The 21,949-nt window shown below is 39.6% G+C and overlaps 1 protein-coding gene across 4 annotated transcripts in view; it reads left to right on the top strand.

Annotated features, from left to right (window-relative positions):
- SDAD1 (SDA1 domain containing 1) overlaps positions 1-20,480 on the top strand; it is a 38,803-nt gene extending 18,323 nt beyond the window's left edge. For 2 of the 4 annotated variants that reach the window (XM_003898742.3, XM_003898741.5), the window contains exons 8-22: positions 427-501; positions 2,070-2,171; positions 3,146-3,215; positions 4,128-4,231; positions 6,153-6,210; positions 7,668-7,726; positions 8,260-8,336; positions 9,768-9,865; positions 9,972-10,048; positions 10,888-11,014; positions 12,809-12,906; positions 13,045-13,235; positions 13,344-13,428; positions 14,623-14,784; positions 19,624-20,480. In XM_003898742.3, the coding sequence (XP_003898791.1) occupies positions 427-501; positions 2,070-2,171; positions 3,146-3,215; positions 4,128-4,231; positions 6,153-6,210; positions 7,668-7,726; positions 8,260-8,336; positions 9,768-9,865; positions 9,972-10,048; positions 10,888-11,014; positions 12,809-12,906; positions 13,045-13,235; positions 13,344-13,428; positions 14,623-14,784; positions 19,624-19,671 (1,431 nt within the window). In that variant the 3' untranslated portion in view covers positions 19,672-20,480. Of the gene's footprint in view, positions 1-426; positions 502-2,069; positions 2,172-3,145; positions 3,216-4,127; positions 4,232-6,152; positions 6,211-7,667; positions 7,727-8,259; positions 8,337-9,767; positions 9,866-9,971; positions 10,049-10,887; positions 11,015-12,808; positions 12,907-13,044; positions 13,236-13,343; positions 13,429-14,622; positions 14,785-19,077; positions 19,218-19,623 lie in introns of all 4 variants that reach the window. The other 2 variants (XM_021938502.1, XM_017958758.3) reach the window with 2 other exon arrangements.
- The last annotated feature ends 1,469 nt before the right edge of the window (positions 20,481-21,949 follow it).

Here is a 21,949-nt window from a genome sequence, read left to right as displayed (position 1 = left end):
TATGAGTTTTAAAATTGCTATGTAATAAATGATAGCCTCAGTGGTTTTTTAATGTTTTCCCTTGTGATTCTTGATTTCTATTGGGCTTAGGCACTGCTAAAAGAAATTTAAGGTCAATGTTTGACTTTTGTCTGTTAGAAGGGCTATAATGTCACTTTTCTTATAGGGGATGTAGAAATTCTTGACAGTCTTGAAGGATGACTATATACAGCCTAGCAGTGTTTATCTGGTTTTTTTAATTGACTATTTATTAGAGAAATAACATAAAAACAATTGTAATTAAGAAAAAATGAGCAAAAATCCCACCACTCTTTGAATTTGTTCTTCAGATCTTAGTTCATGCATGTGTATAAAGCATGGTCAAAAGGATTTATTCTTTGTTTTAAGCTGAATCAAGTAGCTGACTTTTTTCTCATTGGTCTTTAGATATTAGTTGCCGCTTTGACATTCTTTCTTGGGAAAGATGAAGAAGAAAAACAGGACAGTGACTCTGAATCTGAGGTTAGTTTAATCATAGCTGCTTCTGAATCTTACCTTTCATTATGGCTCTGAGTGCACATTGTAATGTCTATGACTGCTGAAGTTAGAAAGGAACTTAGATGACACCTTTGCCCTTCTATTTAATTCTGCCATGCTATTTTACTCTACTTGGAATTTGTCACTTGTATTCAGTAAGATTGGTTAAACAATTAATAAAACAGATTTATTTGACCTTGATCTTAGTTCTAAAGTTATACCTATATCTCACTATGTAAATTTAGGATGAAAATTGTCACCACCATATTTTTGAGGAAGAAAAAATCAAGATTCATGATGGCATGAAATATTAAAATAATAATTTCTAAAAAAAAAAAATTATTCTTCCCCATTTTAGTATTTTGGTAACCAAAGTACTGGAATATGTGATAACATCTTTTAAACAGTGTATACATTTTTACTGTAAATGGCAACCTAAATAACAAAAAGAGAGAAACTCTCTAAAAGCAAATGATACTTATTTCAGAATAGGGCAGTGGGAATACATATGCCGTAGTAAACTATGTACATATTTGTAAAGGAAGACAACAGTTTTTGTTTTGTTTTGTTTTGCTTTGTTTTTCGTTTTGGAGCCACAGACCTTCACAGTGAGTATTACAACTCTTAAAGATGGCACGGACCTAAACAGTGAGTGGTAGCAAGGTTTATTGTGAAGAACTAAAGAACAAAGCTTCCACAGCGTGGAAGGGGACCCGAGTGGGTTGCCCGACAACAGTTTTTAAAGGAAAAATGAGGGCTGGGTGCAATGGCTCACACCTGTAATCCCAGCAATTTGGGAGGTTGAGGTGGGCAGATCACTTGAGGTCAGGAGTACAAGACCATCCTGGCCAACATGGTGAAACCTGTCTCTACTAAAAATACAAAAATTTGCCAGACATAGTGGTGTGCACCTGTAATCCCAGCTACTTGGGAGGCTGAGGCAGGAGAATCACTTTAACCTGGAAGGTGGAGGTTGCAGTGAACTGAGAGCACGCCATTGCACTCCAACCTGGGTGCCAGAATGAGACTTCATCTCAAAAAATAAAAAAAAATTAGTGCTGCAGTGAAAATCTTTGTATGTACCTGTTTGTGCACACATAGGCATATTTTTTCCACTGATTTGTTTTGTTTTGTTTTGTTTTGTTTCTTTTTTTTTTTATGAGACAGGCTGGAGTGCATTGGCATGATCTCAGCTCACTGTAACTTCCCGCTTCCGGGCTCAAGTGATGTTCCTCCCTCAGCCTCCTGAGTAGTTAGGATTACAGGTGTGCGCCACCAAGCCCAGCTAAGTATTTGTGTTTTTAGTAGAGACACAGTTTTGCTATGTTGGCCGGGCTGGTCTCAAACTCCTGGCCTCAAGTGATCCACCCACCTTGGCCTCCCAAAGCGCTGGGATTACAGGCATGAGCCACCGCGCCTAGCCTAAAAGTAGTATTCATTTTTAATAGCTGTGTGCAAAGAGTATAAGAACCAAGAAGGGACTGAAAGGTTTACTCTTTCATTCTATGCAGATTTTCCTTGTTTACAAATTTTACAAAGTAATTTCTTCTTAGGATGATGGACCAACAGCAAGAGACCTGCTGGTACAATATGCTACAGGGAAGAAAAGTTCCAAAAACAAGAAAAAGTTGGAAAAGGCAATGAAAGTGCTCAAGGTGGGACTTGTATCTGGAAAATGAAATAGGAGTGAAGAATATGTTGTTTTTAGCCAGAGCTTTTAAGAATTTAAAATCAGAGTACCATTTTCAGAAAACTTAGAAATGTGTGATGAATTTTTCAGCACTAATATTTTAGATGAATAAATGTATTCAGCTCTAGCAAAATCGGTGACTTGGATAAATTAGTTTAATTAAATTCACTTTTTACTTATTCTAATCAAGGTGGCTTGTATTATGGTATCTTTTCTAGACACGTTTTGTCAGAAGAGTACATAAATGCAGTACATTCAATATTTTTGTAATGATTATTTTGAAAGTCATTAATTTTGCCCTTATGTGTTTATTAATTTTATTAGTTCGTTTTCACACTGCTATAAAGAACAGCCTGAGGCTGGGTAATTTATCAAGGAAAGAGGTTTCATTGATTCAGTTCTGCATGGTGGGGAAGGCCTCAGGAAACTTACAATCATGGCGAAAGGCAAAGGGGAAGCAAGGCATGTCTTACATGGTGGCAGGAGAGAGAGCGAGCACTACAGGGGATCTGCCAAATACTTTTAAACCATCAGATCTTGTGAGAACTCACTATCATGAGAATAGCATGGGGGAAACTGCCCCTATGATCCAATAACCTCCCACCAGGTCCCTCCCTCCAGGTCCCTCCCTCGACATGCAGAGATTACAGTTTGAGATGAAATTTGGGTGGGGACACAGAGCCAAACCCATATTATTAATGTTTGCATTTCCTAATTCCTGTAAGTCTCATAGGTGCTAATGGTTGGAACACATTCCCCACATTTAATCTTAAAAGGCAAAAACCAACTTTAATTCTTCTAGTTGAAAATGTTTTTAGAACAAAGTTTTTTTTCTTTTTAAAGAGTCTAATGGACTTATAACAGCCTTATTAGCGCATTAAGTTCTAAGGACATCATCACTGTAACTCAGACTGAAAATGTATTTCTTCTCCCTTTCAGAAACAAAAAAAGAAGAAAAAACCAGAGGTGTTTAACTTTTCAGCCATTCACTTGATTCATGATCCCCAAGGTATGTAATTATGACTCCCAAGATCCTTGTTGGCCTTTCCTTTGCCTATTTTATTTCCTGCCTTTGGGGTTTTCAGGGAATATAAGATCCCTGGCATTTAACAGTCAATAAATGCTTAGTTGTTACTAGTTGGTTGTAACCTACAAAATCGTCTTCTAAAGCAATGATTCCCAGTCTATCACAGAACAAGAAAAATATGGAAAAACAGGTCTTTCTGAGATTCATGTTTTTAACAACACAATTGTAATAGGGTATTGTACTTGACCAAATAAACTGGCAGTCTTTTGTTGGTCCTTTTTTTAAAAAACAAACAAACAAAAAAAAACGCTAGTCTGTGGAAACCAAAAATATGGGAAACCTTGTTCGAGAACACTAGTTCTCAAACTAGGCCACACATTGGTCTCACCTGGCGAATTTATAAAAATTGCTGATGCTTGGGTCCTGTTATCCCCAGAGAATCTAATTTAGTTGGTATGGGGTGTAGCTGGGCATTGGGGCTCTCAGTACTCTAATGTATGGCAAGATTTGCTGACCCCTGCTGTAGATCGGTGTTTCTCAAACTTACCTGTAGATACGGATCACCTGGGGAGGTGGGGCCTGAGCTTCTGCATTTCCAGCAAGCCTCCCAGGTGGACCAGCAGCTGCTGGTCTGTGGACTACCCCTTTAAGAAGCAAGGCTCTGGAGAACTGTTAAGTGAAGCAAGCACCTGTCAAACAGTCACTCTAAATGTTGATACTAAAAAACTTGGAAATTGTTAAGATTTAACTTTGGGCACCATTATATATATTGATATATTCACCTGTTTGTCAGACTATTCACTGATCTAACTACTGCCTTTTCGTATGCCTGTTACATAAATGTCATATAGACCATGGACTCACAATGTACTTCTTTCATCCTCTCCTTGCCAGATTTTGCAGAAAAACTACTAAAGCAGCTTGAGTGCTGTAAGGAGAGGTTTGAAGTAAAGATGATGCTCATGAACCTCATCTCCAGATTGGTGGGAATTCATGAGGTTTGAATTATATTATGTTTCTCTTGGTGAATATTTGAAGTAGAATTTACCATGGTAAAAGAAAAGCCATTAGGTAGAGCAGTGGCTTAATTTTATCCCTCATACATTTAAACACATAAAATTTACAGAAGAATAACATCTCTGAAAATGACTAATCACTTTATTTTCTTTGCAGTAATGTAGATGTTAATTTGTACATATATTCCATTTATGGACAGACTACTTTATTCTCTGTTTTTTTCTTTTTCTTTTTTTTTTTTGAGACAGACTCTCCCTCTGTTGCCCAGGCTGGAGTGCAGTGGCACAATCTCGGCTCACTGCAACCTCCTGGGTTCAAGTGAGTCTCCTGCCTCAGCCTCCCAAGTAGCTGGGACTACAGGCACACGCCACCACACCCGGCTAGTTTTTTTGTATTTTTAGTAGAGACAGGGTTTCACCATATTGGCCAGGCTGGTCTCGAACTCCTGACCTTGTGATCTGCCCACCTCGGCCTCCCAAAGTGCTGGGATTACAGGCATGAGCCACTGCACCCAGCCTGTTCTGCTTTTTTACTTTCTTTTTGTTCACTTTGTTGCACATACACATTTTCTTGAGCCAGTATAATGCACATATTTTAATTGACTTACTACATCTCACTGTTTGTTTAACCCTTCTTGGCTTTCCTGACTTCCAGATCCCTCTAGTACGAAATTGTTGTGTTTGCAAATGTTAGTTGCAAGAGCTCCTTAGTGGTATATATATGGGAACTTTACATATACTGTTAGACTAGATGCCATTGTAGAAAAAGAGATACCCAGAAATTTAAGCCATGAAGAAATGACATTAAGATTTTTCCTTATCATTTTGATCTTGTGACTGGTGCTGCTCTGAACATCAATTTTAAAAAAAACAAAAAAGAAAAGGAAAACACTTCAAACAATATAGACATATATCGAGTTGAAAATGAAAGTACACGAGTGAAAGTAGTTGCGTCTTTTCTCTGAGAAAAACCTGTTAACATTTTACGACTACATTGCTTTTTCTCCATGGCTATAGTCCAGTGTAGGATCAGTTCTTGTTACATTTGTGCAGCAATTTCATTCAAACTGAATTTAAGCTCTATAGGAAAGCAAAAGTGATCTGTGATTTAAGCATGGTTCCAGGGAAATGATACCGGAGTTTCACAACTGACTACAATTGAACATCCATGATTATGTTCAACCAAAGTCTTCCCTACAACTTCTCAGTGGCCCATCCTACTTTTGCTCTGTGGCTAAAATAGAAAAAATTAGTTTATTCCCACCTAACTGATGAACCTTGAAAAAGACCAGTTTATTTCCAGTTTCTTGTCTTGAAGTTAAACATTACCATTTCCTTAATAACCTTGGTCACCTTTGTTTAGATGGACTTCAGAGTGTTAATGTTTTCCCTCTGAATTATGGTGCACAGAGTAACTCCTTCCGTGTGGTTGGACTGGTGGTGTACAAGAATATAACCAGAAGTGAGCTTTGCTGATTAAATTATACTCTGTGCCATTCAGATTTGAATTCCGATCTTGTCTGTTGTTTTGGAGCCTTGGTATCAGTGCTGTTCCTTCCTATAACCCCCTCTCCTTAGAACACCAAAAAGTTAGTTTCTGCAGCCACACCAGTTTTAAAAGTAGAAGAATGTTACATTTTGTTTACCTCTCCTTCCCCTAGTTCACTCTGCATATACTTGCTTCCGCCTTTACATAATGAGGATAGCAGCATAGCCTCATGTGAGAGAGTTCCTAGCCTTGGTTAATACAGCATATTGAATCATCCTAGGGCATGATTGCTTACTGAGAAAAAAACAAAAGTGTTCTTCAATTAGTGGAGCTTGGTGATATATTTGCATTGAGAAGAAATGGAACTCCATAGTGTCAGTTGCATCAGTATTAAAGTCGGTTTTCTCTCCACAGCTCTTCCTCTTCAATTTCTATCCCTTTTTGCAAAGGTTTCTGCAGCCCCACCAAAGAGGTAAGCCTCCACTTGCCATGTTTCTTTGGTGGCCTTGGTAATAGAATAAACATGCAAAGTTTTTTGTTCTGGAATCACTAAAGACAGGAGTGCAATGTGCTCTACATTAGAGAAGTGGAGAGAAGCCCTTGTTTTCTTTCTAGAGTTTGCCATGGGTTTGTCATTATCCTCAACTTGAAGAAACCATTGTTTTTTAAAACAACAACAACTGCCGGGCACAGTGGCTCAGGCCTATAATCCCAGCACTTCAGAAGGTCAAGGTGGATAGATTACCTGAGGTCAGGAGTTCAAGACCAGTCTGGCCAATATGGTGAAACCTCATCTCTACTGAAAATACAAAAATTAGCTGGGTGTGGTGGCGGGCACCTGTAATCCCAGCTACTTGGGAGGCTGAGACAGGAGAATCGCTTGAACCCCCAGGAGGCGGAGGTTGCTGTGAGCCGAGATTGTGCCACTGCACTCCAGCCTGGGTGACAGAGCAAAATTCTGTCTCAAAAAAAATAAAAGAAAAGAAAACAACAAATTGGTTTATCAAAGCAAGACTTCTTGTAATACTGTAAATGCTCATGGAAAATTCTTTGTTAAAAAATTGACTTTTTATTGCATCTTTGTAATAGATACTACGATTTGATCTTACTGCTCACATTGACCTCGCATGCATTCTCGATGAAAAACAACACTAAAGTAGGAAAGAAGAGATGATTGTACTTGTCTTTGAACCTGAACCAAAGTAGGAAGGAAACTAACATTTATTCGGCATCTAACATGGACCAAGCACTGTGCTAAGTGCCTTACATACATCATTTTGTCTAATCCTCACATTAATCCTGTGAGGTATACAAAGAAAGGGAAAAAAAAGACTACAGTCACTCAGCAAATAAATGGCAAATCAGGATTCACCTCATTTCTTTTGCCAGTGGCCTTGTTCGTTACCTATGCTATGCTGCCCCTTTGAAAAGAGAGAGGGAGAGAGAGAGAGAGAGAGTGTGTGTGTGTGTGTGTGTGTGTATGTATGCATTCATTCAGCAAGTATTTATTTAATGATTTTTATGCCAGGGACTGCATTAAGACACTATGAATTCCACAGTAAGCGTAAAACAAGGTCCTTACCCTAATGGCTTATATCTGAGGGAGATGTAGACAGTGCTATATATTAATATGTACAGGTAAAAATAAGTGTTTTGAAGAAGGAAAAGGAAGCAGGGTAAGGACAACAGGGAGTGTCGGGATGGGTTGTGTTTTAGATTGGTCAGGAGAGACTTTTTGATAAGGCAGCTGTTGAACAGGGACCTGAAGAAAGTGAGGGGGTGAGCCAAGCAGATATCTGGGGATTGAGTGTTTCAGTTGGAATAAGCAGCAATGCCATTTAGACTAGAACGTGCTTGCCATGTTTGCCGTGGTCCTCAGAGTCAGGGTGATACACTCACCATGACCTTTCCGTTCTCTTATGTTTTCAGAAGTAACAAAGATCCTTCTGTTTGCTGCACAAGCGTCTCATCACCTAGTACCCCCAGAGGTGAGAACTTGTAACCTGACATCTGGACCTAGGGCATGGATGATAGTGTTACTGTTAGGTACTTCAGGGTCATTTTTCCCACAAGGGTTACTGTCCCCTCTTCTCTCACCGTTTTCTTTTTTTAATAGGTACAAGAGACACTAATTCTTAAGGAGATCTATACAGAAGTTCAGTTGTACAGCTCATAAAAAGTGAAGTTTCTTTCCGACAAGTTGTTTAGAATTGTGATTTTCTTTAATAAGGAAATTTTGTATAACTAGGGGAGGTCAAGAATATTAGTAAATTTATAGAGATTATTTTTTAAAACTTGTAATTCCTTTCTTTGATTTAGTCTAAGGATAGCCAAGAAGAACACTGAATTCCTAAGTGGAGTGTTTTTATCTGTCTTCCTTAATCTTGGTTACTTCCAACTCCTAAACTGAAGGTGGAGGGCTTAGTTTTCCACTGTGAATAATCTATTGTCCTTTCATCCTCAAGTGTTTGTGTATGCAGACATTTAACCAGCACCCTTCTCTTTTTTGTTTCCAATTCAGATTATTCAGTCATTGCTTATGACTGTGGCAAACAATTTTGTTACCGACAAGAACTCTGGAGAAGTCATGACAGTAGGGTATGTAGAATCTGGTTGGAGGCAGAAGACATTTGTTTAATGGACTAGATTTGCTATAAGTTACCAAGATGTAAGATTGTAGCTGGTAGTGTCACCTCTAGAAAATTGGTTTAAAATATATTTCAGTCTTTTTGGGAGGCTTGGTAATTTTTTTATTGGTCAGAATTTTGAGAAGGGAGCCAGAGAAAAGATACTTGTCCTTCTAATTAGCATTTTTGTTTTTTAGCAGTTTTACTTGTACAGATGAATGATTGGCAATCTGATCTCCCACCCTGAACTCAGTTGGTTTTGTACTGCTAATAAAAGAAATGTATTTGGCTCCTAGTTCTGGAGCTGGGAAGTCCAAGGGCATGGCACTGATGTCTGTTTGGCATCTGGTGGGGGCCTCCTTGCTGCATCATTGGGAGAAGGCACAAGGGGAAGAGAGCACAAGAGCCAACAGAGGGCCAAACTCATTTTTTTATAACTCACTGGCGATAAGGGACCTTCTCCCAAGATAACAACATTAGGCCTAATCACCTTTTAAGAGTCTGTCTTCTTAATACCATTACAGTGGCAGTTAAATTTCGACATGAGTTTTGGGGGGAGTATTCAAACCATAGAACCCTGGAACAAGTGATTTATTATTGAAGCACTCTTTTTTCCTAGGGCAATTTAGTAGCCCTTTTGGTTAATTAATTAAAAAACATTTAATGAGTATAATCACTGGTTTAAGGATTGTCTAATCTGTCCCGATAAGTAAGTGATATGCTGAACAGCAGCTTTTAATTTCCTTGGAAAATATTGCAGGATAATAGCCCTAAAGACCTTAACCTTTCTTAGTTGAGCTAGTCGCATCTCTTCTTAGAGTTAGAAAGTACATGCTGGCCGGGCGCGGTGGCTCAAGCCTGTAATCCCAGCACTTTGGGAGGCCGAGACGGGCGGATCACGAGGTCAGGAGATCGAGACCATCCTGGCTAACACGGTGAAACCCCGTCTCTACTAAAAAATACAAAAAACTAGCCGGGCGAGATGGCGGGTGCCTGTAGTCCCAGTTACTCGGGAGGCTGAGGCAGGAGAATGGCGTGAACCCAAGAGGAGGAGCTTGCAGTGAGCTGAGATCCGGCCACTGCACTCCAGCCTGGGTGACAGACAGAGCGAGGCTCCGTCTCAAAAAAAAAAAAAAAAAAAAGAAAGTACATGCTGCTCTGATTTAGCGAGCCTGACACTGTTCCTTATTCCACTAATAGAGGAAATGGCAGTAACTGGAATAAAAGCCCTCTAAGGCTGCCTACCTCACATTCTCTAACATGCTACAGTTTTAGAGACCTAAGCTATATAAAACCCAGTGTGTTTTCCTTTTGAGTTAATCTTTTTAGGAAATCTTCCTATGTTGAATCATGAAAAAAATTGCTGTTCAGGCTTTTTTAAACTTTGTTTTTCTTTTTCTAGAATCAATGCTATAAAAGAGATAACAGCTCGATGTCCTCTGGCCATGACTGAAGAACTTCTCCAAGACCTGGCTCAGTATAAAACACACAAGGATAAGAGTAAGCTGCATGTGACTCTCTACACACCAAAGAGTACAGTGTGACTCCTTTTTACCTCATTGTACTCTTTGGGCCAGAATTTCTAATTAAAAGTATTATTTTGCAGATGTAATGATGTCTGCTAGAACTTTGATTCAGCTCTTCCGAACACTGAATCCTCAGATGCTGCAGAAGAAATTCCGGGTAGGTAAAGCACGCTTCTGTTGGTCTAAAGGTTATGGTCTCACAAACTGAGAGAAATTTCCCACAATTAGAATTTTAGTACTTATGATGCTTCTGTTATGATTACATGTTTATGATGCACACGGTTGTATTCTTTAAGCTTGGAATCAAGTACCATGGCCCTGAATATTTTGTAGTTGGGACATATTCACTGATGATGACTGAGTCTTGAAGACCGAGCAGGCTGTTTCAGCTTGAAAGCTTTTAATGTTATTAACAGATTGGAATCTCAGAGATCAGTCAGTAACTGATGCCAGTATTGTGAACAGGCTATTCCACAGCCAGATACTACCTCTTTCAAGTTGGAAGGGAAGAGGGATGCATGTGTGTAACAGAAAGAGAGATGATGTTTTTCAAGGCTTAAAAAATTGGAGCAGTTGCTCTCTGATAACTACCAATGTCTTGATCTGGATCAAAAAACAGCAAGAAAATAGTGGACAGATTGCTGGCTAGGGATTTATTTTGATCTGAGACATAAGCAAACTGTTTCTGTCATTTGGTTACCACCATTTTTTATAGTGCTCCCTTTTAAATTCATAATTTTGTTAGCTGGGTATGGTGGTTCGTGCCTATAGTCCCAACTACTAAGGAGGCTGAGGTGGGAGGATCCCTTGAGCCCAGGAGGCAGAGATTGTAGTGAGCTGAGATCAGACCACTGCACTCCAGTCTGGGCAACAGAGCAAGACCCTGTCTTCAAATAAATAAATAAATACAATAAATTCATAATTTCAGAGAATACCTTTCATGATTAAAGTTTTATGATCTAAGTAACTTATTATAAACAATTTCTTTTCCTTTAGGGTAAGCCTACAGAGGCCTCCATAGAAGCAAGAGTGCAAGAATATGGAGAATTAGATGCTAAAGATTACATTCCAGGAGCAGAAGTTCTGGAAGTTGAGAAAGAAGAGAATGCTGAAAATGATGAAGGTTGATTTTTATTGCACCCTTGTTTTGGGCAAAACACTCCTGCAGTGTCTGTGCAGACCTTTAAATTGTATACTGTTTGAACATTCATTCAGCAGATATTTATTGAGCAATGACTCTGTGCCACGCACTGTTAGAAGTATTAGGGATCAATCGAGCATGGTTCCTCCTCTTGCAGAGCTTACGTTCTAGCATAGGAAATGCCTTTTCACGACCTTCAGGGTGGCTGCCCCTCATCCAAGGGCATGCTGTTTGGTGCTTGAGAAAGACAATGATCTTGGGTTTGTTGCCTAGAAAAAATTAAGAGGGTTAGCCCTTAGAGGAATCTTCCAAAACTCTCCTTGTTGAAGGACAATGTGTGTTAAATTTGTGGGAAAATACTCGGGAAACTCCATTCTAATTTCCAGAGTCCTTTATTCTTTGAATCATTCATTACTCAGCAAATCTTTTTTTTTTTTTTTTTTTCCATGACGGAGTCTCACTCTTGCCCAGGCTGGAGTGCAGTGGTACGATCTCAGCTCACTGCAGCCTCCATCTCCCAGGTTCAAGCGATCCTCCTGTCTCAGCATCTTGAGTAGCTGGGATTACAGGCATGTGCAGCCATGCCTAGCTGATTTTTTAATTTTTAGCAGAGATGGGGTTTCACCATATTGGCCAGGCCCTGACCTCAAGTGATCCTCCCATGTTGGCCTCCGAAGTGCTGGGATTACAGGCGTGAGAGACTGCACCCAGCCTATTTCAGCAAAGTCTTCATTTGCTGTGAGCCAGCCACTGCCAGTGCAAAGATGAATGATATTATGTCTGCTCTGGAGGGCTTCCAAAGAGCTGAAGAATGAAGTGTTAACAGGATTTATGATTGGAGTGGGTGGGGGGCATAAGGGCAGGAGAGCAGTCAGGTCCACCTTGGGAGGTTTTTTTTTTGTTTTTTTTTTTTTTTTTAAGGGCTTTGGAGAGATGGTGACTGATGAGCCAGGTATTTGGCAAGGAATGCTAGAATAGCAGAGACTTTCCAGGCAAAGTGTTAGCAAAGTCCTGAAGGATTTAGAGAACTATTAGAATGTAGGATACAAGGTGGGACGTAGCAAGACAGGAGGCTTGAGATAGCTTGGAGACCTTTTCATACGTGGTTATGTATGTGCCAGACAAAAGAGCTGGCACGTTGTCTTAAAGATCATAGGGAGTCACAGAAAGATTGCGGTGTCTGTGATTTAGAAAACTTAAAACTGTGGTGGCTCCATTAAGAAGCCTGATACCTTTTTATTGAGGTGTCTTCAATGTTCTTTAACATCCCAAATCTTCTACCTCAGTTCTCGGAATGACTGTAACTAGATTCTCATACATGGGTAACACACATAGGACAAGTTAGATGCTTGCTGCGCGGCCAAGATAAATGTATAAGTGCAGTTTTGATGGACACAGTTGGTTTAGTTGAAAGAACATGACCCTAAAGGCAGACATGATTTTCATGATTTCAGTGTAGGATGCCTTTTTAGCAGTGTGACTTGGGGCATGTTACTTAACCCTGAGCATCTGTTCCTTTTCTGTGGAGTCATGAGGGTTAGAGTGATTGTAAGGTTTTGACTCATGGTAGATATTTGGTCAGTGCATATTTCCTATTCCTTAGATTAACTAAATAAATGCATGTGGCTTATTTAACAATAAATATTGCTCAGTTCTTGGTTAATAGTGTATCTGTTCAAGGTTGATTACCTTACTTTTCTGTTGCTTGCTTGATCTCAACCTTATATTGAATATGCAACATAAAGTAGCAGTAGTGAGTTTGCTTTATTCATGCAGATGGATGGGAAAGTACCAGTCTCAGTGAGGAGGAAGAGGATGCTGATGGTGAATGGATTGATGTGCAACACTCTTCCGATGAAGAACAGCAAGAAATCGTAAGTCTGAAAATTTCATCTTACACCCTGATGTTTATTAAGATGTAATTTATTCTGGGCCTTGTTGGAAGGCTACAATTTAAATGGCTGAGCTCTCACTTGAGCTGGTAGCCATTTAAGCCCTTATGTGGTTTCAAGTCCAAGAAGCTGAATAGCATGCCCATGGAGGAGCGGAAAGCCAAAGCTGCAGCCGTCAGCACCAGCCGAGTTTTAACTCAGGAAGACTTCCAGAAAATCCGCATGGCCCAAATGAGAAAAGAACTTGATGCTGCCCCTGGGAAATCCCAGAAGAGGAAATACATTGAAATAGACAGTGATGAAGAGCCCAGGTAAAATGGCACATCAACTTTAGTGCTTCAGTCAGCTCATGTGGTAATGAAAGCATCAGGAAACAGAATTCCATTCTTGCTTCATGTGTTCTTTTTCCCTCATCCCAGGGGTGAATTACTTTCTCTTCGGGACATTGAACGCCTTCATAAAAAGCCAAAGTCTGACAAAGAGACAAGACTAGCAACTGCAATGGTGAGTGAGCATATCATTCCTAGTTTTTTAAACAGAAAGCAAATAAAATGAAACATAAGCCAGAACTTGTATAGCCACAGAATGGCAATTTTTAAAAATGTTTCAAATAAAGGTATAATTAACACAGAAATTAAAATGCACAGATATTAGGTGTTCAGTTAGATGAGGGATTTTGTTTGGTTTTGTTTTTTGTTTGGTTTTGTTTGTATGTTTGTTTGTTTGTTTTTTGAGACAGAGTCTCTGTCTGTCACCCAGGCTGTAGTGCAGTGGCGCAGTCTCGGCTCACTGCAACCTCTGCCTCCTGGGTTCAAGCGATTCTCCTGCTTCAGCCTCCCAGGTAGCTGGGGTAACAGGTGCCCGCTACCACGCCTAGCTAATTTTTGTATTTTTAGTAGAGTCAAGGTTTCGCCACGTTGGCCAGGCTGATCTCAAACTCCTGGCCTCATGTGATCCACCCGCCTCAGCCTCCCAAAGTGCTAGGAGTATAGGCATGAGCCACTGCGACCAGCCAGTTAGATGAGTTTTGACAACTGTATGTAGCCATGTAACCACCGCTCAAAACAAGGTAGAGAGCACAGGAAGGCAGTATGACATGTCTGTAGTGTTGGGAAGCCACTATATTTATCAAAGCTAAGAGAAAAGTAGGAGTGTGTTTACAGTCACCAGTGAAAAGCCAGAGCCAGTTGAAGTCTGCCTGTGACTAGTGCTGTGACTGCTCATGATTGTGTCCTGCCTACATTTCCAACATCATTTTCTGTGTCTCCACTTGTTCGAGACACCATCCCATCCTAGTTCCACCTCGTCCTCTGTCTTCCACATGTCCTTTATCCTCCACACCTTTGTGTGCACTGTCCTTTCTTCCAGAAATGCTCTGTCTTTCCCCTCCTTTCCCTTACCATGAATGCCTTCATCCTGCCAAAAAAAAAAAAAAAAAAAGTCTACCTGTCTCCCTTTCTAGGAAGTTCTCCTGACCTCACCAGGCTAAATTATGACTTTTCTTCCTCCGAGCTCCCCTTGCTCCGTTATAATACTGCATGGCCATTTCTTGGTCCCAAGGAGCAAAGACTGTGTCCTGTCCATTTTGTGGCCTTGGCACCTACTAGAGCTTCTGACACAGAGGAGACATTAATGTTGATTAGATGACTCCTAAAGTATGTTGCTGAAGAAGAAATATCAAACTTTTTGTTCTGGTAGGCTGGAAAGACAGACCGAAAAGAATTTGCGAGGAAGAAAACCAAAATGAATCCATTTTCTAGTTCGACAAATAAAGAGAAGAAAAAACAGAAGAACTTTATGATGATGCGGTATAGCCAGAATGTCCGGTCAAAACATAAGCGTTCCTTCCGAGAAAAACAGGTGAGTTCCACTTGAAGCTTGGGTGGCAAGAACAGTACTGTAATTCTAAGACAGCTTTACATTTGAGACGGACTTGCGCCTTCTGAAGACTGGGCATTATTGTGTGTGCCTTGTGGTTAATGGGAGCATTGTTGGAGAGCATGGAGAGGTGAGAAGCAGTCAGGGCATGTAAGTCCCAGACCTGACTTGATTGAGACTCAGCTGTGGGACCAGAGGGGAATCCATTTTCCTCCAGTATAAGTAAAGAAATGCAAGCTAGATCATCCATGAGGTTCCTTCCCATGCTAAAATTCTCTGACATTTGATCTGTGAAATGTATCAAAATTAATTAAATAACTTTTTAGTGCTAATTTTATGCCTGGTTTTTTGAGACAGGGTCTCACTCTGCTACCCAGGCTGGAGTGCAGTGGTGCAGTCACAGCTCCCTGCAGCCTCGCAGCTCACTGCAGCCTTGACCTCCCAGGCTCCAGTGATTATTGCGGGATCTGGCCTGCAGCCCGCAGTGCAGCGGGGCTCTTTCTTTCTTCCCAGGTAGATCGGCAGGTCGAGAAATAAAAGACCCACACAAGATAGTGAAAGTTGGGTCCGGGGGGTCACCGCCTTCTGGTCCTGCGATGCTGCCAATGCACTGGATATACCAGCATTTATTATTAAGTTTAGTGAGGGCGGGGGTAGGTTAGTGAGGGATTTAGGGTTGTTTGATTATGAGGTGAGATGGTCACATGGGGATGATGTAATTCTTTAACATAACATCTGTATGCAGAAATACAGTATACAGAGATAAGAATTTACAATATAGTGTGTGCGTCAGCAGTTTCTGACAGAGCCTTAAAACAGTCTCTCCAGAACCTGTGTTTAGCAAGATATTAATCAGCAGTGACAGTTGCAGTAAAAGCTGGTTGCAAACAATCAATAGAAACAGTACGTGAAGCTCGACAACCAGTTAGACCACAAATTCTCAGAAGGGAGTATGCCTTAACCCTAAAGAGACCTAGAAGAGCCGTGGCAAGATAAGGGCATTTATAACCATATCTTATCCATATGAACAGGTGCCCCTCATGCGTCCGTTTATAGGCTCCCCACAAGGGTCGCATTCCATTCCCAGAGCTATGAACATCTGCTTTTCTGGGATAGGAATCTTAGTGATGTGAAACCTCCCTGACTGCACGTCAGTTTATAGGCTCTCTGCAGGGGAAGCACATCACGTGCTGTTGGCTCATTCTGGCAGTCCAACCTGGCATTGTCTTTAAACAGTCCTGCATGCAATTTTGTATTTACAATAATCAGGAGCATTTCATCTTTTATTCCTTAGCAATAGTTTCAGGGGGTCTCCCTACAAGTGATCCTCCCGCCTCAGCCCTCCAAGTAGCTGGGACTACAGGTGTCTGCCACCACATCCGGCTAATTTTTGTCTTTTTTGTAGAGATGGGGTTTTTCCATGTTGCCCAGTCTGGTTTTGAACTGCGAGACTCAAGCAGTCTGCCCACCTCAGCCTCCCATAGTGCTAGGATTACAGGCATGGGTACTTTTCAAAAACCAATAATTCTATGTGGTAATATCTCAGAAACAGTTTCAGAAAAGCACAGCAAAATAAATAGGTTTGTGTTGGCATGATCCTTCCTGTATGTGCCCTTTTGAAAGCCCTGATGTTTACAGGCTTTGAGATTACATTTTATCCATTCATGGCCTTTGAATGGTAATCCCCGTGCTACTTAGGCAGCTTGTTTATTTCAGTAATTCATTGTGATAAAATAAGTTTATACTTTTGTATCTTTCTCTCCTGGCAGTTAGCAGTGTATCTAAATGTCATTCTGAAAAATTGCCAGGATATCAGCTCTGGGTAAACTGTCATATTGTGAACCAGTGTTCCTAAATAGCTAGCCAAGGATCAGCCTGCCAGCACTGAATGTAACCACCAGCCCTCTAGGGCAGTGCTGTATCTGTGGGTTCCAAGTCAGTATTCACTGAATTAAGGTACCATTTAGCTCTCCCTGTTGACTCTAGTTCTAAATTGTGCTCAGCAACATCATATAAATAATGACAGCATTTTTAATAGAAGCTGTTGAAATTGAGGTGAAAGGAAAGGTGCCACTTAGGATTTTAAGTACTCTAAATTTTGCCACATTCTCCTAAAATTATAATAGGATTGACTTAAATCCATTAGTCTGTCCTTCACTGGCCCTTACTAACATTTCAGGGTTGAGGAAATATTAATTACCCTGTTGGTAGGCTGTGTTTCATTATGAGGTTTCTGTGAGCTTGTTACATTTTAGTTAGGACTCCCCCCACCCCAACTTCCTTTGTTTTTTAGCATGCCTTTTCTGGCATGATGGGGAAGCCCAGCTTTGTTCCTTGCAAGCATCTCAAGTCATAAAATAACTCTCAAAGACTGAAGAATCTTTTTGAGAGTAAATTAAGATTTCATTGGACATATGCACCTGTTGGTTCAAGAATGTTTTTTCTTGTTCTCCAATTTTCTTGCCATTTGGAACCCGATATTAATCAGAATTTCTTTGTGTGTTTCTTTGCCCTGTATTTTCTTCAAGATCTCTTCAATATAAACATAACTTTAAGTTCCTGATTTTCTCTGTTCTCTCCTTTAGACCAGTACTGTTCAATAGAAATATAATATGAACCACATATAGCACTTAAAAATAAAAAAGTAAAAAAGAGGAAATTGTAACAATATATCTTATTTAACCCAGTATATCTAAAATGGTATCGTTTCAACATGTAGTTCAACATATAAAAATTATGAGTGCAATATTTTACATTTTTGTTTTTGAGCTAATTGAAATCAGCATGTCTTTTACGCTGCAGCACATCTCAATTTGGACTAGCCAATTTCAAATGCTCAGTAGTCACATGTAGTTAGTGGCTACCCTATTGGACAGAACAGTTACAGAGCATCCCCAAAGCTGCCCGCGACCCCAAGGGCCCTGTGAGAAAGGAGCATCACACTTCACACCTCGCCCTCTATCCCTTGGTGATATTTCAGTGTCTTAAATAAAGGGATCTTACATGGCTTGAAAGTGTATGTGAGGTCTTACTGTAAATTGTTAGAATATGAAGAGGTGACTAGGATAAGACTAGAAGAGGGAAGTAAAGCATAGGATAGGGAAGGAGAGGAGGATCTTGCAGTAAAGCCTGTAGAAAGATAAAAGAAGAAAAGGGGGGTATACCTTTCCTTTTCTTCAACCGGTGGCATTTGAAGGGGAAGGAACTGAAATATGTGTGAGAGTAGACTGTGCTTTGCCACAAAGCTTAATGAGTGGGCATAAATTCCCATAACCAACATTAGCTAACACATTTAGTTCTTAGCATGAGACTTCACTGTTCCAGGGTTTTCCATTTATTAACTTGTTTAATCAGTGTACAATAGTATCTGCAGTTACTGTGATTAAACCAATTTTGCAGATGAGAAAAATAAGACACAATTAGATGAATCTGGAAAATACCTCCTTAGCCAAATTAAATTGAAATGAACTTACAGATTTTTGTTCTGCCTTAAGTATCCCAGCTATTCTGCTTTTCTGCAAAGACATACCAAGACCCAGGTGTGAGCTAAAGGCAAGGAGTCAACTGGAAATCATAAAATCCAAAAAGTTTGAACATTTGTATGTAGAGCTAGGTAACTTCTACCCCAAAACTGTTTTAGGTTTATCTTGTTAAAATTTAAGCTAGAATTTTAAAATAAAAATCAAATAAAAGCTAGAGATTTTTAAAAGTTTCTAGGACAAAGAATAGTGTTGGGAATTAATGGAATAGTATCCATCACAAACTTAAGATGTATACATTAGTCTTGGTTAACTTTAATTTTGGTTTATTTTTGATCATCTTTAATATTATGTTTGTTTTCTTTTGGGAAATGTAAAACTTTATAAGGACTTTTGTAGGTTCGCTTCAGACACTGATCCTTCAGTCTTCTTTTTTCTCTAGATCTTAAATTCTTCACCTTCTAGTTCTACCCTGGGGATCTTGAAGAACCCAACCTCTTTGGTTAGAGACGAACTCCAGGGGATGAAAGCCTAGATTGAGTCTCATACAGTTCACTGCTTTCATTCTTCATGTTCAGTTTACATACTTCCAACACAAAATAATTAAGTTAAAAATTAGAACCTGTTTGCCATAAGCTACAGTTGTCAGGGCTTCAATTTCTGAGTTATTATCTTCATGTTTGACCCATTATAAAGGGTTAGTGTTAGCATTTACTTAGAACATTTTCTTTGTTTATTGCATAAAACAAACCCATTTGAAAATCAGTAAATAAGGTAACACTTTTCTTTGTTTCAGATTGTATATCGATAGAGTTATCATAAATCTGCACAAGTGCTGAATGCCATTTTAAAGTCTTTGAATGATCCATACATGCATATGCCATCTTTAGTGGAATATATGTGGAATATAATATATGCCATCTTTAGTTGGAAAAGGTGATTGATTATGAAGAAAAATCTGTCTTCCTGTTACTTTTAATTTAGACAATGTATCCCATCCACAACTCCAAAATATTAAGAGCCATATAGACCAAATAAGTATTATTTATTATCCCTGAAGACAGGGATACTGTAGTCTCTGCATTTGGTAGCTGCTCCTGTTTTGAGTTTATGCCTCCATGAGTTGGGAACAGCAGTCAAGAGCTTTGCATATTTCCTAGCAGTAATATGCCCCATCCTCAGTATATATAGACTTGATCTGTTTTGGAATATTTTATCATTTATAGTTTTTCAGGGTGGTGTATTGACTTGGTGATTCCTTTTTAGTAAACTTTCATGTAACCAAATTTGTATAATGGGGTTCCCAAGAGTTACAATGTTTCAATACTTTTTTATTTTACAGCTGGCACTAAGAGATGCACTTTTGAAAAAGAGGAAAAGAATGAAGTAACTTCCCAGCAAGTTTTCCATTCCAAGAAGAATGCTAAGTTTGTGTTATTACTCTGAAAATTGGTAAATCAAGCATGTTTGTTTACATTAAAAAGTCCAGACTCACTGTATTGTGAAAACTGCTGAATATGTGGCAGCAATTTGGTGTTTTTACTTTGGAGACGGCTAATGGTGGGAATGTTAATGTAAATAGTGGTGGTAATGTAAAATCATTTCATTTATCATTCATGCAAAAAAAAGTATCGAGTGCCTATTAATTGTCACCATAGATATAAAACGAATGAGCTGTAACCCCTTCACTTAAGGCATTGACAGCTTAGCTGTGGGGGTGGACACACATATGTGTATTTACAGTGCAGTGTAAATAGTTCTCTAGTAGAGGTAGCTCCATATTTTTATGAGGTCACTGAGGCCTTATGGACTAACTCTGTGGAGATAGGAGTTATATATTCTTATAAAATAAAACAAAACAGGACAATGTTACAAGAGTAAGAGGTTCTTACTTGTACATAGGCTTTCCTGCTGAAAACAGGCCCCTGCTGTACAGATTTTGGTACATAATTTAGCTCTTTTAGTCAATCCAAAAGATTTAAGTGACCCCCTCTTTTTTTTTTGAATGCTATGTAAAGGCTTTTTGGTTAAGACCTCACTTTTAAAACTGCCTTAAGTATAAATAGTACCTTTGGAATGTATTTATTTCATCATTTCAGCTGCCTTCATACTGGTTTCCTCAGCCTTCCTTCAGCCTGTAGTATTTTCAGCCCACTGTTTGCCTTGTCTCAATAAAAGGTTTCTGATGCCAAATAGGTACCATTGTGTGTGGAGTGGTGTGTGGTGTTCTACGTTCCACAGGCATGCTGCATCCATTTCAGGGGACAGTCTGTTTGCATGCAAATTTTTGCATTTAGAAATAGTTTGGTGCCTTTTGTTTCAGATTTCTTAGATAATGTTGTGGTAGATGTTACCTCGAGTTAGAGTAAAGGGCAATTTTCTGCACTCCGAAAGCAATTTCATTTTTTTTTTTTTGAGACGGAGTTTCACTCTTGTTGCCAAGGCTGGAGTGCAATGGCACAATCTCGGCTCACCGCAACCTCCGCCTCCCGGGTTCAAGCGATTCTCCTGCCTCAGCCTCCCGAGCAGCGGGATTATAGGCATGCACCGCCATGCCCAGCTAATTTTGTATGTTTTAGTAGATACAGGATTTCTTCCAACCTGAGGTGATCCACCCGCCTCGGCCTCCCAAAGTGCTGGGATTACAGGTGTGAGCCACTGCGCCCGGCCTAGAAAGCGATTTCTAAAACCGGTGTTTTTATTTCCTTTCCAGTTTCTTCTGTTCACTTTCTGCATTCAACTTCAGTTTTATTTCAATGAAACTTAAAGACTGTCCCTAAAATGCCCCAGATTGCTGTTGGGAGATTAGTCAAGCCACCAGAGTCAAGCCCCAGCAACTTCAGTGTTTCTCGAGAAGTATTTGATGCAAATTTGTATATTTTAGACCTGAAACTGCTCCTTCTTCTTTTCGCGTTTTTGAACTGGGTGTCTCCTCGTGTGTGTGGATGCAGAAAGTGAAAAAAATTCGAAATAGCAAGTTTTCACAGCTTTATTGTGTGAATTGTGATGGTGCCTGGAAGTTTCATCCTTCCTCTAGATTTTCCCACTCAACTTAGATACCAAGAGGCCAAAGTCCATTCTGTGTTGTGACTTCTGTTCTTCTACTGTGCACGCACCTTCCTCTTAACTAGCCTTTCTTACATGCAAGACAGAAAGATGTAGTATGTGGTTTATAAACGCGTATTCTGAACTTTTATTTCTTTAATCCCATAGTATCTTATTTCTATCTGATTCCTTTTATTATTTTCCAAATCTTCTCTTGAGAATATTTTGTTTGCTACCTGTTTGAAGATGAGATTCTCAGAAGGGTGAATGCGTCAGCAGAGCGTAGGTGAGCTTGCAAGGTGACTTCTACTTTGAAGAAGTCATCAGTGTCTGAACATGAGCTATTTAGTCTCAAATTATGTCAACATAGAGAATGAAGCCATTCAGGGATGAACTTAACTTTGTCCAGGCTCATAATGTATAAAAGTGGTATATAAATCCAGAATGGTGATATATTAGCTATGTGATCTCAGCAAGTGACCATGGTTAAAATAAATGTTATTTCTTCATAGTCTAGTCCTTTGAAAATGTACTCTATATAGACTTGCATTGCAACTCCATTTTAACTAGAATGTTTACTCAGAATATTCTGTTCTTTAAGCTATTTTAGATAACACCTTTTA

The sequence above is a fragment of the Papio anubis genome, chromosome 3 (assembly GCF_008728515.1).
Source record: "Papio anubis isolate 15944 chromosome 3, Panubis1.0, whole genome shotgun sequence".
Taxonomy (NCBI): Eukaryota; Metazoa; Chordata; class Mammalia; order Primates; family Cercopithecidae; genus Papio; species Papio anubis.
The sequence above is the reverse complement of the archived record's forward strand: the minus strand, read 5'-3'. Positions and strand labels throughout refer to the sequence as shown.